Raw genomic sequence first — 17,929 nt, forward strand, 5'->3', positions numbered from 1 at the left:
TAGAAATGGCCCTTTCTGAGTGCTCCATTATTGTGCCACTGAGAATCTGGTGCTCTCTTTTTACTCTTTCATTATATGTTCATGCTGGACTTTAAAGGGAAAAAGACAAATACTCATAAAATTTTAACTTTTTTATATTTTCTTCCATTAATTTCTGGTCTTTCACTGTGGACTTCCATACACATGGTATTTCATCCTGTGTTTCCCAGAAAATAGAATTTGAGTCAAAGACTTGCATGTAGGTGCTTTATTGGGCATGTGATACCAGGAAGTAGAAGTGAGGGACAAGAGAAATGAACCTAGGGAAAAGAAAGAGCCAGCAGAAGGATGTGCTATTGAGTCGGCCACTGCTAACGAAGACTGGTGTTCAATTGCAGAGGTAATTCTTTGGAGTTCATGAAAACATTTCATAACTATTGACCCAGGGGACAAAAGAAGGAAAAATCTATTCCACTCTCATGCCCTGATGATATAGTATGTTAATTCCCTACACTGCCGGTTTGCAAATGTGTAAGCGAACGCCAAAAGGATCCACATGGGATGCCCATGCTGCTATGTCAGAGAAGTCCCAGAGCAGGAAGCGAGAGACATATGCCACAGGTGCAAGGCAAGTAACTTTCAGAATGCACAACCCCAAGCCGGTCAAAGTGTTACAGCAATCATGGGAGTAACACGTGGGGTCAAGAGGATTTGAAGAGGAACACAAGAGGTGTCCCACACACAGACCTGTCATCACTGTGGAGCCTGGTTTCTAAAGCACAGCATTGTTCATATTTTCATGTGTAGGTTGTCCCGTACATTGCAAGACATTTAGCACCATATCTGGCCTCTACCCACTAGATGCCATTAGTACCCCTTCTCCCAGCTGTGACAACCAAAAATGTCTCTCAATATCACCAAATGTCCCCTGGGGGCCAAGTCACCCCCAGTAAGAACCACTGGTATAGAGATATTGTACTTTTGTCACTCATCCAGTGTCCCCTAATTACTCTTCACTTTACACCATATCAAATGCAGCTCTAAAGTAGACCACAGAGGGGTATATTTATGCCTTATGCCTATAACTTAATTTTTAGGCTTCACCATGATACATTTGTATTTCACTTGGTGATAATTCCTTAATAATAAGGAATGATGAGATTTTAAATATTCTACATGATTTGAGAAAGCTATGAACAGACTAAATATAGGATAAAAAAGTTAAATTACATTCTAGGGCTTAGTTGCTTAAATTAGGAGGAGTTTAAAATTTTCTTAAAAACGATGGAAATCTAGATCTCGTATGCAGGCAGGAATTCTTAGCATTTTTTGAGACAAGGATCTTTTTGAGGAAAAAAAAAAAATACCAGCCTTTCCTAAATTGTGCACATATGATATATACACAATTTCACAGTCAACTTCAGGACCTACACATACCCACCTAAGCCCATCTAAGGAATCCCAAGTGTATGTTAACGATTGCTGGTGAACATTTGGGTTGTTCCCAGTTTTTACCTATTATGAATAAATGCTATGAAGATTATTTTATGTGCCTTTGGCTCACATATATACACATTTGTGTTGAGAACATACCTAAGACAGAATTATTGCCTTATACATTTTCAAGAATACTTAATTGTATAAATTATTGCATATGTGTATGTTCAGCATTCATAGATATTGCCAATTAGCCTTCAATAGTGGTTATATGTATTTACACTTTCACCAGCTATGCATGAGAGTACCAGTTGTTCCATATCCTTTTCAAACTTGGTATTGTCAATCTTCTTCATTTTTGCCATTCTCATATGTGTTTACTGGGGTCTCACTATGATTAATGCCCTTATGAGAAGAGACAGCAGAGAGCCTACTCTCTCTCTCTCTCTCCCTTCACCACATGAGGACATAGTAATAAGGCAGTGATCTACACTCCAAGGAGACAGCCTTCACCAGACATTGACCCTGCTAGTACTCTGATCTTGATTTCCAGTCTCCAGAACTGTGAGAAAATAATTTTGGTTGTTTAAGTTACCCAGTCTATGGTATTTTATGTCAGCCTGAGCTGACTAATATATTTATCATGAGTCAAGTATCAATTTAGATTTGTTTCTGGACTCTTGCTGTAATTGTTTATACACATATGTTTGCATCCTTGCCTACTATCATAATTATTCTGTCCTGATAATAAATCTTGATATCTAAGAGTATAAGTCTTCCAATTTTATTTTTTTCTTCAAGATTGAACTATTCTTGCTCCTGTGCATCGCCATATACATTTTAAAAAACAACTTTTTAATTTCCACAAAATTTTACGCAGGATTTTTATCAGAATTAGATTTAAATATATAGATCCAATTTGGGAGGAATCTTCCTCTTTACAATATTTAGTCTCTAATCTATAAACATGGCATGTCCCTCTATTCATTTAGGTCTTCTTTAATTTCTCTCAGCAATGTTTACGATTCTCTGTGTAACAATCTTACACGTATTTTGTGAGATTATTTTCCTGGGTATTTGATGTGTCTCATACTATTTTAAATTACATTTTAAGGTTCATTTTTGAAATTTTTATGGCTGGAATATGCAGATATAATTGATTTGCAGATATTGACAGTGTTTAGAGACTTTGATAAATTGAGTCGTGAATTATAATAGTTAACCTGCAGATTGACTGTAGGGAGGTCTATACAAAATAGCATTTCCATCTTACAAATCTTGAGTTTCCTACTTCTTTTTATTTCCTTATTAAATAATTGTCTGTTAATACCAGTACAAAACTGAATAGAAGTGGGAGATACTGGTCTTTCTTTTCTTTTTTCTTTTTTTTTTTTCCTGAGACAGAGTCTCGCTCTGTTGCCCAGGCTGGAGTACAATAGTGCAATCCCAGCTCACCACAACCTCTACTCACTGCAACCTCTGCCTCCTGGGTTCCAGTAATTCTCCCACCTCACCCTCCCGAGTAGTCGGGATTATAGGAGCACACCACCACACCCTACTAATTTTTGTATTTTTAGTACAGACTGGGTTTTGCCCTGAAGGCTGGGCTGTTCTCGAACTCCTGTCATCAAGTGATCTGCCCGCCTCGGCCTCCTAAAGTACTAGTATTACAGGCATGAACCACTGTGCCTGGCCAATAATGGTCATCTTAATCTCATTCTTGGTATCAAAAGGAAAGTTTTCAGTACTTCACTATTAAGTATAATATTGGCTGTGGAGTGTTCTGTGGATACCTTTGGACAGATTAAGGAAGTTCCATTCTATTCCTCCTTTGCCAAAAGGTTTTTTAATCATTTATAGTGCTAAATTTTATCAAAATTGCTGCTGCAGCTATTACTTTATTCTGTTAATGGTTTTACTTTAACAGAGGTTTTACTTTGTTAATTATATTGACTGATTTTTAAAATTCAAACCAACCTTGCATTCCTAGAAAAAAAATCTAAATAGTCATATGTATTAACATTTTGCATGTATCATTGGCTTTGGTCTGCTATAATTTTGCTCAGCATTTTTGCATCAATGTTCATGATGAACAGAAGTTTTCCTTTTTTTTTTTGAGACAGAGTCTCGCTGTCACACAGGCTGGAGTGCAATGTTGTAATCTTGGCTTACTACAACCTCCACCTCCCAGGTTCAAGTAATTCTCGTGCCTCAGCCTCCCAAGTAGCTGGGACTACAGGTATGTGCCACCATGCCCAGCTTATTTTTGTATTTTTAGTAGAGACAGGATTTTGCCATGTTGCCCAAGCCAGTCTCAAACTCCTGAGTTCAAGTGATCCCCCCACCTTGGCCTCCCAAAGTGCTAGGATTACAGGTGTGAGCCACCACGCCCAGCCAGAGGTTTTCAATTTTAATGTAATAAAATTACATTAAATTATTGTTTTCCCTACTTACAATGCCCTTGGCATGTAATGTGATCAATGTTATGCTGAGATCATAAAATAAGTCTAAGCATTTATTTCTTCTCCTATTCTCTGAAAAAGTTTCTCCAATTTCTTTTTTGTTGTTGTTGTTTTGGTTTTGTTGTTGTTCTTCTTCTTCTTAAATGTTTCATAGAATTTACCATTGAAGCCATCTAGGTCTGGAATATTCTTTGTAGAAAAGATTCAATTATTTTATTTCTTTAATAGATACAGGACTACTCAAGTTTTCTATTTCTTCTGTCTCTTTTGGTAAGTTAAACTAATGTGATGTCTCTGTCAAAGAAACTCTGGGAATTATTCTAGTAATCACTATGCATAACATCAAAATGATTAGTTCTAATAGCATATGAACCCTTTTATTTACTCACATTTCATATTTTCTAGCACTTGTTATCTTAAAAAATGTTAAATCTTATTATTTCATTCACTATTTGTTCAAAGTAAAAAGTAACAATCATTAAAAGTTGTCCTAAGCAGCATAAATCTTTCATCAGACTTCTGGCTGCTATAACTATACATATACGCAGTTTGCTTTATATCTGTTCAATTAACAAGTACATATTAAAGCATATTAAAACATACCCTCTCAAATCATAAAATCAGGAGAGCAACTAACCATACAAGTCACAAAATAAGGATTTTATAAATATAGGGAAGTAACAGATCACCTAAGCTAACCACATCATTTTGCAGACAAGGAAACTAACGCTTAGAGAAACTACCTTATTCAAGATTACAAGGCCAATAAATGGCAGAGCTGGCATTAGTAACCCAGGTCTCTTGGTTCTTGCTCTGGCAGTCTTCACCACATCATGCTACCATTCAAATTATACATTTCATCTGGCATTAAAAATGACAGAACACACTAAAATATGCCTTATACACTTTCAAGAACCCTTAACTGTAAAGAGAACAATAAAGCAGAACCCGTATCATAGTAGCTAACATTTTCAGGTTTCATTTTGGATTTTTTTTATCACTTTGAATTTTAAATTACTATCTTCTAGCCTATATTAAGTTTCAGGTGCCATTTCCCCTCAACTGTATAAATATAACAGTTATTGATTATCTGCCTATAGACTTTTTGCTACTCCACTTTAATTACCCTTGTAGTCCTATCATCCACCCTCCATATGCAACTAAAATTATATTATACATTCCAAGGGCAAACTAGAATGATGTTTTGATCATATGCCAACAGTACTATTAAGTTCTTGGTAGTCAAGGATGATGACATACATCTGTATTGTCTAGTACAATGTAAGGAACATTCAGTAATACTTAACTGACTGAAATACTGGCATAGTGTTTTGGATAATCCAGTGGTTAAGGATATAGGCTAAGGAGACATAATGTATAGGTTCAAATATCAGCTCTGCCACTCAGTATCTGTGTAACCTCAGGCAAGTTGCTCAACTTTTCTGGGCCTCAGTTTTCTCATCTGTAAAACAAGGTTAATAATAGCATCCACATAGAGTTGTGAAAATTAAATGATATAAATCTATTAGCACAACGCATAATACATGCTCAAAAACTATTAGCTATGATGAGATTATATCATTACATTATTAAGTACTCATATTTCTGCCATTCATCATTAATTGCTCCTGTCCTTATCCTAAGTGATTGGGAAAACTGAGGGTTCAGTGAACTCTTTTTCTTTCTTTCTTTCTTTTTTGAGAATTGCAACTGGTTCATAAATAGTAAGTCATCCCAATCCCATTAACTCTAGGTAATTTTATTTAATAATCATATTTTAAACGTTGGACAAATAAAGTCCAAAGCAATTTTGATTAAATCCTGTTTTCTCAATGGCTATTTGGAACACATCATCATATGCAAGCCCCAAGAATATTGAATAACAGATAAAATAAATAATGACCATAATGCAAACCACATTCTCATTCCCATTTCCCTGCAAGTACAACTCTATGTCAGAATTATAAAAGCCAAAAAGTAACATGCTTATTAACTGTGGGTTACTCAGCTATATACATAGAGGTTAGCAGATCACGTGACTGTTTCCATATTCTCCGTTAAGCTAATGGTTCCTTAGAGCCCAGTTCTTATAACCCCTTAGGAATTTCAAGATTTGTCTGAAAAAATATATCATATTTCCCTGACTATAATGGAACTCAAATTTGGAAAACTAACTGAAAAGCAAACCATCCTGGAGGACAGGAAATGGTCATTGTTTTAAAAGAAAGACAAGACATTTCTGCACACAGGAAATCAAGCTGGTTTTAGGGGATTGATCTTATCTTGCTCCACACAAACCTGTGTGGGCCGTGTGGACAGGCTCTTCCTTTTACTTCAAATGTGCGAACATGGTAAGAAATAAGAATAAGGGCACTTATCATTTGAGGTAAAAGACACTTCATTGAAGACTGCCACATAAATACATAAAGAGAAGTATATTCCCTCTTTTTTTCACATTTCATTTCATTTTAAAGTATTCAGAGATTTACAGGGATTCTGGACTTGGAATAGGCAAGTTGCAAGCCTCTGGGAAAACCTGTCAAAAGACTCAGATCTAAAATGTGGTTTTCTAGGTATACAGTGTTTTCTGCAGCAGGAAAGCTCTCACTAGAAAAAGCTGCTTCATTTCATTTTTCCTCGTGAACAAAAACAATCACACTGAAAGTTTTATTAATTTAAAAAAAAATTCTTGGGAGCAAAATGTTGTCATGGAGCAAACCCGAAACTAGAGGGGAAAAAGTCCTGGTTTGAGTCTCAACTGGGCCAAGGTCTACCCTGGCTACTTTGACCAGAAGTTGACAAGGTGGGGAGACCCAAACCTGCCCTACCACTGCAGAAAACTGATGGCCAGTCAATGCAGCCAAGGGCTATTACACTTGTAAAGCAGTGAAGACCATTATAAGGCCTTTGACAAAGATGTGTATTCAAAATCCCTTCTGAGTGCTTTACCTCAATCATCAAACTTGGAGGGGACCAAATTTAATGCTCAATTAAAATCAGAGAAGGCCAAATATCTTAATGAAGACTCACTACAGCACAGTTTTTACAATCCATGTATAAGCCCTTTACAGGCATGATCACCTTCAAATGAAGTCTCAAAGGGTTGAACCCATGCTAAAGTCTCTAACATGAGATGAATTACAGCAAAGTTACAGTTTAATTAACCTAAGTTATCTTTCAAAATTCTCTCTGATATATTTTTTGCCACTTCAGATTATGTTCATGATGTGATTTTTTTAAATTAGCAAAGGAGGTTTTTACATTTGTTCAAACTGAAAGAATAAAGACATGTTTGCACAAAAAGAAAGTGTTGGTCAATACTTTTATTATTTTCTAATATTCTTATAACAGTTTTCTTCATGGCTTGCCTATATGTCAAAGCCTTATTCTGTTCATTTCCTAGAGTCTGCAAAAAAGTCTGTGATTATTATTTAAAGATCATGGTGATTCCCTTCACTGCATGGGGGCGGGGGATGGGGAAAGCAAAAGCAAAGCTATTATCCTGTGTTTATAACACATCTGTTACCATAGCAATGCCTGTGATGTCACAAACCATACCAAGGGCCAGAGGCTGTCTCTGTTGGGGGAAAGGCCGCACAGAGTTGGAAGATGAATGCACACATGTGTGGCCAGAGCAGGGTCAATGCTGTGGTAACCACCAAGACACGGGAGCTCCCCTTCTCCAGAGAAAAGGGAAGGCAGGGCCACAAGAGCAGTTCTCCAGGCCCAGAAGTAAGCTACACCCACAATTCTGTATGCAGCTGTGAGAAAGGAGAGTGGAAATCCAAGTGAATGCAGTATCACCGTGTTCCCAATCATGAGTATTCCACTGGGCCCACTGGCTGCCAAGACATGGATGGGATCCAGTGGTAAGCCTGCCGCAGCACATGAAACACATGCTTGGGAAACAGTGCCTGACTGGATGGAGCCCTCTGGTACCCCCAAAGAGAAGCAACTCGCCTCATGATGGCAAGAACTGTAAAAAAAAGCTAGGATTTTACCCCTACGGGGCCATCCACACTTATAGAACCACAGATTCTCAGGGTTAGGGAAGAACTCATTGAGTATCCCCAAAAATGTGGACTTGAAAAAGTAACTTTTAGCAGGAAAAGAGTGTATGTCCTGTCATTGGGGTATCTGGAAGTAGTATATTAATAGGCATTATTATTCTGATACAATCTAGGGAAATTTTGTAGGAATATGCTAAAAGGCAATTTACATTAAAAAGAATTTTGGATTAGGAGTCAGAAGACTGCAGTACTAGTCTTGGCTCAAGTACTTAGAAGCCATGTGACCTTGAAAAAGCCATTTAACCCTGTTTGAACTTCAGCTCTTTAAATTCAATATCTAACATACTATTTCTCGTGAATAAATTTCATAAAGTCTAAAAAATTTAATAAAATAAAAGGTATTATTAGCATTTTCACATAGCCAGTTTACAATAATTTGAACACTAACACAGGAATCCAAAGCATACACGTGATCCTCATCTTCCCTATATGGAGAGGTGAACTTGCACGATACAGTCAACTCTAAATTATCCAAGGGCTGATTATCAAGGGGCCTTTTGGTCCTAGCCACTGTACCCTTTATTTGTTTCCCCACAGGAATGCTGCATTAACCTACATACAGCTAGAAAACTGACAGCATATCTCAACTCAATTACCTTGAATCACAACTCTGGTAAAAGTTTTAGCAATGGAAGAGTTAAAATGATTCACTAGATGGAAGTTTTGGATAATTTGTTGACTTTAGCCATGGATAATTAAGAGTGATGGAATCCTCATTTCACTATCAAGGAAGCTGTGGTCAAGGTCAAACAGGTTGGAACTAATCCAGACAAAACATTAGTATTTTCTCAGTGAAATGCTTATATATGTGCAATAAGATTTGAATATCAGTCATTCATTCATTTATTCAACAAATATTGTGGCAGAGCTCACCAAACACCCTGAAAACTCACTATTTTCCTGCCCTTGTACTTCCTTTCTTGAAATATTACATAGTGTACCTCAGCAAAGTCCACAGTCTGACTCTTTGAAACTCTAGTCACCTTCCTGTTATCAGGAGACTTTAGCTAATCTTACCCCAGCACAAGCAGCAAATTACACCCCGGGCCAAACCCTGCCCACTGTCTTTTTTGTAAATAAAGCTTTATTGGAACACAGCCACACCCATTTCTTTCTGTATTATCTATCGCTACCTTTCTGCTACAACAGAAGGGCTCTGCAGTTGTGATAGAGACAGTATGGTCTAAAAAGTCTAAAATACTATCTGACCCTTTACAGAAAAGGTTTGCAGACCCCTGCCCTAGATAGTATGACTAAATCAAAATTCAACTTTCCTATAAGTTCCTGCTTGGTAACTAAGAGAATAAGCTCCTTAAAAGTAGAGAATCTTTTTGTATCCTTGTCTTGTCATATAGAACCCTTGAGCAGGACAGAATCAAAGTTGAGAGCAGAGACAGAAAATTAAACATGTCCTTCCCCACATTTTATTTTCAACAGATGAGCGCCTTGGAATTCCATGGAAGACAGCACAAAACCAATAAAACCACTGGTGTTCAGTTACTCTGGCTTCTAATTCCTCAGAGTTCCTACATCTAAGACTTTCAAGGCTCAATTTTTGGCCTCTGTCCCTTCACATATTTATTTCCTGATCTGATGTGGAATTAGAGTTAAATAGGAGCTGTGTGCTTAAATTCCACGTGGCTGGCTCACCAGGAAACTCCAGGGCAGGTTTTTTGGCATGCCAAACTTATGTTAGCCTCAGCTATGCTAATTTCTAAGGCTGTTTGCCTTGCTCAAATAAATCTTAGAGATCAATTTGCATTTGGATGCACACCTTCTTATGCACAATTTATTTGCATGATAACTCTAGGGCAGAAAAAAAGAAAAAAGGTCTGGTTTTGTGTGGCAGGCACTATGCTAAGGGCTTTACATACATTTTCTTTTAGAGATGGAGTTTCGCTCTTCTTGCCCAGGCTGGAATGCAATGGCACGATCTCGGCTCACCGCAGCCTCCGCCTCCCAGGTTCAAGCGATTCTCCTACCTCAGCCTCCCTAGTAGCTGGGATTACAGGCATGTGCTACCATACCAGGCTAATTTTCTATTTTTAGTAGAAACGGAGTTTCTCCATGTTGGTTAGGCTGGTCTCGAACTCCCGATCTCAGGTGATCCACCCACCTTGGCCTCCCAAAGTGCTGGGATTACAGGCATGAGCCACCATGCCCAGCCTTACATACATTTTCTTATCTCATCTTGACAACAACCACATGAGGTAGGGCTGGGATCCCCATTCTACAGATGAGAAAACTGAAGGGAAGAGAGCTTATGTAACTTGTCCGCATTCACAGAGGTGGTATGTGACAAGGCCTAGATTTGAACCCAATCTGTCTGAATCTGAACCCCACGTAATTGTTATTTACTCATACTACCTTATTGATACCTTCATCATCATCTCCCCTCCCCTAAGCCACTGGGCATATATATAACATAAACTGTACATTTACAAAATTAGTTACCCTTTTTTTCCCACTTGGCCTATGTAAAACATGTCTTTGGTCCTTGGGAAATAAATATGGACCCCTCTGTATCACAAAACAATCAACCAAAGAAGAATAGGGGCATTAATAAGGCAAACTTTATATGATACACCAATTACATTAGTAATTAGTAGACAAATACAATTACAAGTGATTTTGACAGGTAAATGGATTTTAATGACATATCTAAGACCTCAATATGAAAGGACTTTTTTTTTTTGAGACGGAGTCTCACTCTGTCGCCCAGGCTGGAGTGCAGTGGCATGATCTCAGCTCACTGTAGCCTCCACCTCCTGGGCTCAAGCAATTCTCCTACATCAGCCTCCCGAGTAGCTGGGATTACAGGTGCCCGTCAACACGCCAGGTTAATTTTTGCAGTTTTAGTAGAGACAGGGTTTCTCCATGTTGGCCAGGCTAGTCTTGAACTCCTGACCTCTGGTGACCCACCCGCCTTGGCCTCCCAAAGTGCTGGGATTACAGGCGTGAGCCACCATGCCAGGCTGAAGGGACATTTTTACTGCTAAACTGTAGCAGACCAAAGAAAGAATGTAGCAGGAACCATGAAGGAAAATGAGAGTAACACTTAGAATACAGTGTAAGTATATCTATAACATAAGCCCAGGAACTTGTATCTACAAATTTCTTTACTGTTTATGGAAGCATAACCAAATACCTATCTTCCCTAATAAAAACACAAACATTAGCTTTAGTATGTTATAATAAGTACTGCTGTTGAAACTCAGTTTTATCATTGTTCAATTCAACACACAGAAAAATAACCAGCGTTAAAATTAAACACTCTAGGATGATTCCAACATTTTACAGCGAGCCAGATACAATATTATTTAACTTCTCTGTGTGAAACATACCTATAGCCCAGCTTGCAATATCACATAACACTCAGCCCACTGCCATCTAGATCTAATACACTGCCATCTAATTTTCTGGAAATATAAAAGAATGAATTACATTTTCATACAAGCGAAAGATTTCCATTAAAAAAAGAAAAGAAACGAAAAAAGCTCTCAGAGAGGTTTCCAGGAATTAGAAAGAACTCCGTGTGGAAAAGATACATAATCTTCAGGGGTGTCCAACATTTGGGCTTCCCTAGGCCACATTAGAAGAATTATCTTGTCTTGGGCCACACATAAAATACATTAACATTAACGATAGCTGATGAGATTAAAAAATTGTTTTAGGGCCCGGCACGGTGGCTCACACCTGTAATCCCAGCACTTTGGGAGGCCGAGGCGGGTGAATCACCTGAGGTCAGGAGTTCAAGACCAGCCTGGCCAACATGGTGAAACCCTGTCTCTACTAAAAATACAAAAATTAGCCAGTCGCGGTGGTGAGCGGCTGTAATCCCAGCTACTTGAGAGGCTGAGGAAGGAGAATCACTTCAACTCTGGAGGCAGAGCTTGCAGTGAGCCAGGATAGCACCGCTGCACTCCAGCCTGGGCGAGAAGAGTGAAACTCCATCTTGAAAAAAAAAAAAATTAAATCTCAAAAAAAAACTTGTAAAATGTTTTAAGAAAGTTTACAAATTTGTGTTGGGCCACAGGTTGGACAAGCTTAATCTAGGTGGTTTCTCTAATAGATTTCGAGGAAGGCATGTTGAAGAACAAGCCTGCCACATGCCCTTTTATAAAACTATCCCTCTCCTCAGGAGACCTCAGAGGAGAGGTGGCCCTCTTTATGCATCACCCAGTTCAACCGTGGTTACTTTTTCTTTTTGTTGAGACGGAGTTTTGCTCATTGCCCAGGTTGGAGTGCAGTGGCACGATCTCGGGTCACTGCAACCTCTGCCTCCCAGGTTCAAGCAATCCTTCTGCCTTGGCCTCTGGAGTAGCTGGGATTACTAGCTAATCCCAAAATACTAATTTTTTTGTATTTTTAGTAGAGACAGGGTTTCATCATGTTGGCCAGGCTGGTCTCAAACTCCTGATCTCAGGTGATCCGCCCACCTTGGCCTCCCAAAGTGCAGGGATTACAGGCCAACCATGGTTACTTTTTTCTTGCTAAACAGTCATTGTCTATATCTTATTTTTAAAAACCATTTTATGTTTCTTTCTCATTTTAAACAGATGACTTCAGAGAAAGAAAATAACATTGTTTTGTAGTCAGTGGTAGAAAAGGTTTATTGTCAGCTGAAAGTTTATAGCCTAAGTAGCAGTAGGTAAGGAAATTTTCCTAATATAACAATAATACTCTAAGTAATGCCTGTATCAACATTTCTTACCTATAAGGTCCCTAAGACAGCCTCTACCAAAGTTAACTTGGGCATTTAATAATTATTCATAAGATAGTTAAAACAACTTTCTATGAATTGTTATCACTGAAAACACCAGTAGTAACTTACCTGCTGGTGGCTTTATGAAAGGTGGTGGAATTAAAGGTACAATAATGGGCACATTGCCATGATCCTTTGACCCTGCAGGTGAGTCACTGAGTCCATTTCCAGTGGCAAGCCCTGAATAGCCTGTGTTTATATTGTATGGTGAAATAACACTGTCCTCGGGTAATTTTGGTTTTGGCAAAGAATTTTCTGCAAAAGAAAAAAAATCATATTCAACATGACCAAAGAATGTAATGCAGTAGAATTAAATTTTTCCTAATTTTCTCAAGTAAAATGGCCATGAACCAAAGAAATTTTTTCTTGCAAATCTTTAAACAATGTACTAGAACTCCACAGTTCATCCAGGAACTTTTTAGTCTGGTTACCATAAATTTCCAATGGGTTCCTTTATAATTTGTTCCACTATGATAGCTAATATTCCAGTTGAATCATGGTGATAAATTTTAGCACTGTAAAATTCCATAGAAAATTGAGAGGTGGTGGCTGGGCGAGGTGGCTCACGCCTGTAATTCCAGTACTTTGGGAGGACAAGGAGGATGGATCACCTGAAGTCAGGAGTTCAAAATCAGCCTGGCCAACATGGTGAAACCCCGTCTCTACTGAAAATACAAAAAATTAGCCAGGCATGGTGATGTGTGCCTGTAGTCCCAGCTATTCGGGAGGCTAAGGTAAGAGAATCACTTGAATCTGGGAGGTAGAGGTTGCAGTGAGCTGAGATCATGCTACTGCACTCCAGCCTGGGTGACAGAGTGAGACTCCATCTCAAAAAACAAAAACAAAACAAAACAAAACTGAGAGGTGGCCAGGCACTATGGCTCAGGCCTGTAATCCCAGCACTTCAGGAGGCCAAGGCAGGCAAATCACTCAAGGCCAGGAGTTTGAAACCAGCCTGGCCAACATGGTAAGACCCCCGTCTCTACTAAAAATACAAAAATCAGCCAGGCATGGTGGCACATGCCTGTAATGCCAGCTACTTTGGAGGTTGAGGCACAAGAATCGCTTGAACCCAGGAGGCGGAGGTTGCAGTGAACTGAGATCGCGCCACTGCACTCCAGCTTAGGTGACAGAGCAAGACTGTCTCAAAAAAAAAAAAAAGAAAAGAAAAGAAAATTAAGAGGCAATTAACCTTTTTAACCTTTTTTTCCATGTAGAACATGATATACAGCAAACATAGCTCTCTGGCTACCAGGAGAAAGCCTAAAACATGCCCTCCAGCATTGTAACTAGGTACCACTGTATTATAAACTTGTATCATAATATAATCACATGAACCAATGAGAAAGAAGCAGGGAAGAAAACTGATGCTTCACAAAGTATTGATAATACCCTTTAAAAAATAACAAAAATAAAAATTTTTAAAACTTACAATGATATGAGCTTTGTACATCGTATCCTTGCATGTGAATCACTTTAAAAAAACAAATGAACAAAAACCTCAACCATGGTAAACAACTTTTTCCTTCTATAGCATATCCTGGCATGCTGTATGTTCCCCAGAAGCAAAGATTATTACCTAGGCCAAGTATTATATGAGCTATTAGTTTATAGAATACAAACTCATGACTTGCATTTTTCATTTACAGTGAAATTGATGATACTATCTCTGTAGCATGATGTGTACAATTTCATAGTAAGCTTAACATAAAATTTGTCATGTACATTCAATTCCACTTGCCTGCAGGACAGCTCAATTACATTTCCTTGCTTGGCATATATGAAGGGAAAGCTCTATCTTAAAGACTGGAAATAAAATATTTGTACAGGTAGTTTATGCCAACAGATTTTGAATGCAACGCAAATATTGATCAAATTGCCAGTGATGATGTACAATTTGTTTTACCCACATTTTATTAAAGTTCCTTAAATGGGTTGCTTCTTCACATACTTTTCTTCTTTGACAAGCAAGCTCTCATTCCTAATTTAGGTTCATAAATTCAGCATTCATACAGACTTCCCCCATGAGATATCTGGCACTGCTACCCACTAGTAGAATCGGTGTTAATTCAGCTCTGCCAAGGCTCTGTAATTTTCACTCTTTAGCTGGGCTTTGATTAAAAAATTCTTAAAGAGTAATATAGGCTCTAATCATCTACCACTCTCTTACTCCTCTTTTTACTCTGTTCAAGTGTGTGGGGGCAGGGAAAGAATGAAAACATCAAGCAAAACAAAAATAGTACTACCATTTAGATTTCCCACTGAAAAAAAAAAGGAAGGAGGATTACCAAACTAACAGTGAATCTCTCTAGCAGTCTGAAGATCTAAACCTAACATTTCACTTAACAGAATCCCCAATCCCCAACAACTGATATCTATCAAAGGCATCAGAAAACTCTAGTTAGCAAACATTGTCCCTTTCTTTAAATCTGTATGCAGGACCATGGCACTTAGGTCGCTAGTCCCTGTCTAGTTCTCCCATAGCTGGGAGATTAAGTTGTGTCTCTTTTTGTTTTATGGTGTTCTTTTATATTTCTGCAGAATTCTGTTTATGGAAAAGCACTATTGGGGATGTATGTTTAAATCAACCATTGGCATAATCAACAAAATGAGTCCCAAAGCAACTCAATTCTGGCAGGTTGAGATAGTTAATCCTTCTTTGCATGAACAAAAGGACATTAAATGTCATTACCTTTGAGAACAGAAATGTGCTGCCGGCTCTCCCCATCTGTAGGGTAGCTCCTGAATTCAATATCTTCACCATCTTTTAATTCAACCTTATCATAGCCATACCAGCCAAGGAGTTCATTCATGGTGTTTTCTGCAAAGTTCTGAAAGAGAAGCATAGGCTACTACTTATTTCTATAATCAATAACTACTTGAAAAGAATGCATAAATTGAATTCTGCTTGTCCTCCGCATTTATTTGCTGCCCTGCCTCACTTCCCCTAGTGTGGTGTTCATTTTTCAAATCATGTTCAAAAACGATAATGTTTTTAAATCTTAGGATGATGCATTCAATTATGACAGGGCTTCAGATATTTGTAATTTAAAGATAAGATAGTAAGGTACTACATGTGTTAGTTTTGCCTGTGAATAGGAAGTCATATTTTAGCATATTAGTCTATAAAGTCTATCTCTAACATCAATATAAAAATATTGAAAGGTGAATCACAAAAACAGCTAAGAAAAGATTTTGAAAATGAAAACAACCTTTTGTGGTTCTAAAATTGCTTTCTGATTTAGGTGTTGTTTTCTTAACATAACTCTTTCGCAGATAAAGCCAAATTTCAACAAAGAAAAATTTCACAATTGTTAACAATACCATACAGAAAGCTAGATTACAATAGGTTACAATGGTCTTTCTTTTTTATTTTTTTCCTTCTGCAAGAGTTTTTTTCAAAAATCAGGCCAGGCACGGTGGCTCACGCCTATAATCCCAGCACTTTGGAAGGCTGAGGCGGACAGATCACTTGAGATTAAGAGTTCAAGACCAGCTTGGGCAACATGGTGAAACCCCATGTCTACCAAAAAATTCCCTGGTGGCACACACTTTTAATCCCAGCTACTCGGGCGGCTGAGGCAGGAGAATCGCTTGAACCTGGGAGGCAGAGGTTGCAGTGAGCTGAGATCACACCACTGCACTCTAGCCTGGGCAACAGAGCAAGGCTCCATCTCAAAAAAAGTTAAAAAAAAAAAAAGTCAATGCATAAGTTGCTTTATAAATTTCATTAGTGACAGGTTCTTTCTCCATAAAATCAAAGGTCACTAAGATTGTCTTCTGACAAGTAACATAAAAGTACCAAATAACTTTAAAGTTACTAGCCAGCCCAGATTTGGGATACTGTATGAAAACATTTTATGAACTATAAATCAATACATAAATGTAAGATAATATCACTGTTGCTGTTGTTATGGATATCATACTTTGAAAACAGTAAGTATAATTGGACAGATTTAATATCTTAAAGTGACTATATCTTAGTACCTTATCAATTGCTATATCTGGAAACAAGATGTAAGACTCTGTGTGTTAATGACCTTAGTGCTTGTGTGTGCCTTAAACATTCCTATCTGGCAGGGAACCACGAGCTTCCTAAGCTGAGCTAGAAAAACTATATATTCTAACCTTCTTTGTGGCTCAAAGAATCTTTTATTATCCTTCTGAGAAGCTGTCATTTCTGAATTACACTGCGATATATACTTTATATACCTGAAACAAAGCACCAAGGCTAAGCCAGAGTGTGCACAGTCTCAACATGTGAGTTCCATGTTTTCTTGAATTTCACGACTTTAAATTTCAGCAGGGGTTGCATAAAAAATAAAAGACATTACACTACTGACTCCACAAAAACAAACCTGGCATTTCAAACTACCCACAGAATGCTAGGTTTTTTGCTTTAGTACCCACTTAAGCTCTGAACTCCAACTGGGTCAATCTGTGATGGTACAGTGTATTAACCATTAGGAAAAACTAGCCAGATTGATTCAGTGTTACCATTCGCAAGGCCAACAGTCAGTCATATCAAGCTTCAGTGAGGCATTTATTCTCTCTGATGGCTGGTAGTGTCCACATTAAATAGACATACTTTTCATGAATGCACAAAAATACGATCAATATGAATAATAAGTTCAGCAACTTTAGGAATATCACTGAGGAGGATTGGGTTGAACGCTGCCCCGCTAAATCAAAAGAGATCCCTCTAATGAGGTGTCAGTCTCCCCAACACCCAATTTCTTTCACTGAGATGAGAGCCTGGCTTGAGAATGACAATCCCTAGGCACACAAATAGAGGTCCTCTATCAGTGGTCTGGCAGCAGAAATCTCCAAGTCTGAGGCTTATACTTTTCATCAAAAAACCAATTCCCAACAGCACTAAAAGCCAAATGCAAGCCATCCGATTGGTCTGTGTGCCATTTGCCCCAATCTCTAAGAAAATTGTGCCAAGACAGAATATCTTTTGCATATATCCTAGTGACTACATCCAGTTTTATAGACCGGTCATCTATGGGTGCCACTTTCTCCTGTTTCTGTCTAGCCTCTGAAGTCACACAAAGGCTGCGAATGCATAATTCATGGAGCAACCCCCTAGCCAAGGATATAGATTTGTTTTAGTCCAGCTGCAAAGCCATTCAGCCTTTCAGAACCAGTTCCAGGAATGGGATCCAGAAGTTTTAGACATTTGGGTAAAAACTGAAACCTCAGCTGGAATATTA

General features: G+C 38.2%; 1 protein-coding gene across 1 annotated transcript in view; it reads right to left on the reverse strand.

Annotated features, from left to right (window-relative positions):
* The window catches only part of SOBP (sine oculis binding protein homolog (Drosophila)), a 172,621-nt gene that overhangs the window by 143,953 nt on the left and 10,739 nt on the right, over positions 1-17,929 (reverse strand). The window contains 2 exon segments of the mRNA XM_011952843.1: positions 12,783-12,968; positions 15,406-15,544. Of these exon segments, the coding sequence (XP_011808233.1) occupies positions 12,783-12,968; positions 15,406-15,544 (325 nt within the window).

The sequence above is a fragment of the Colobus angolensis genome, unplaced genomic scaffold (assembly GCF_000951035.1).
Source record: "Colobus angolensis palliatus isolate OR3802 unplaced genomic scaffold, Cang.pa_1.0 Scaffold35, whole genome shotgun sequence".
NCBI classification, from domain to species: domain Eukaryota; kingdom Metazoa; phylum Chordata; class Mammalia; order Primates; family Cercopithecidae; genus Colobus; species Colobus angolensis.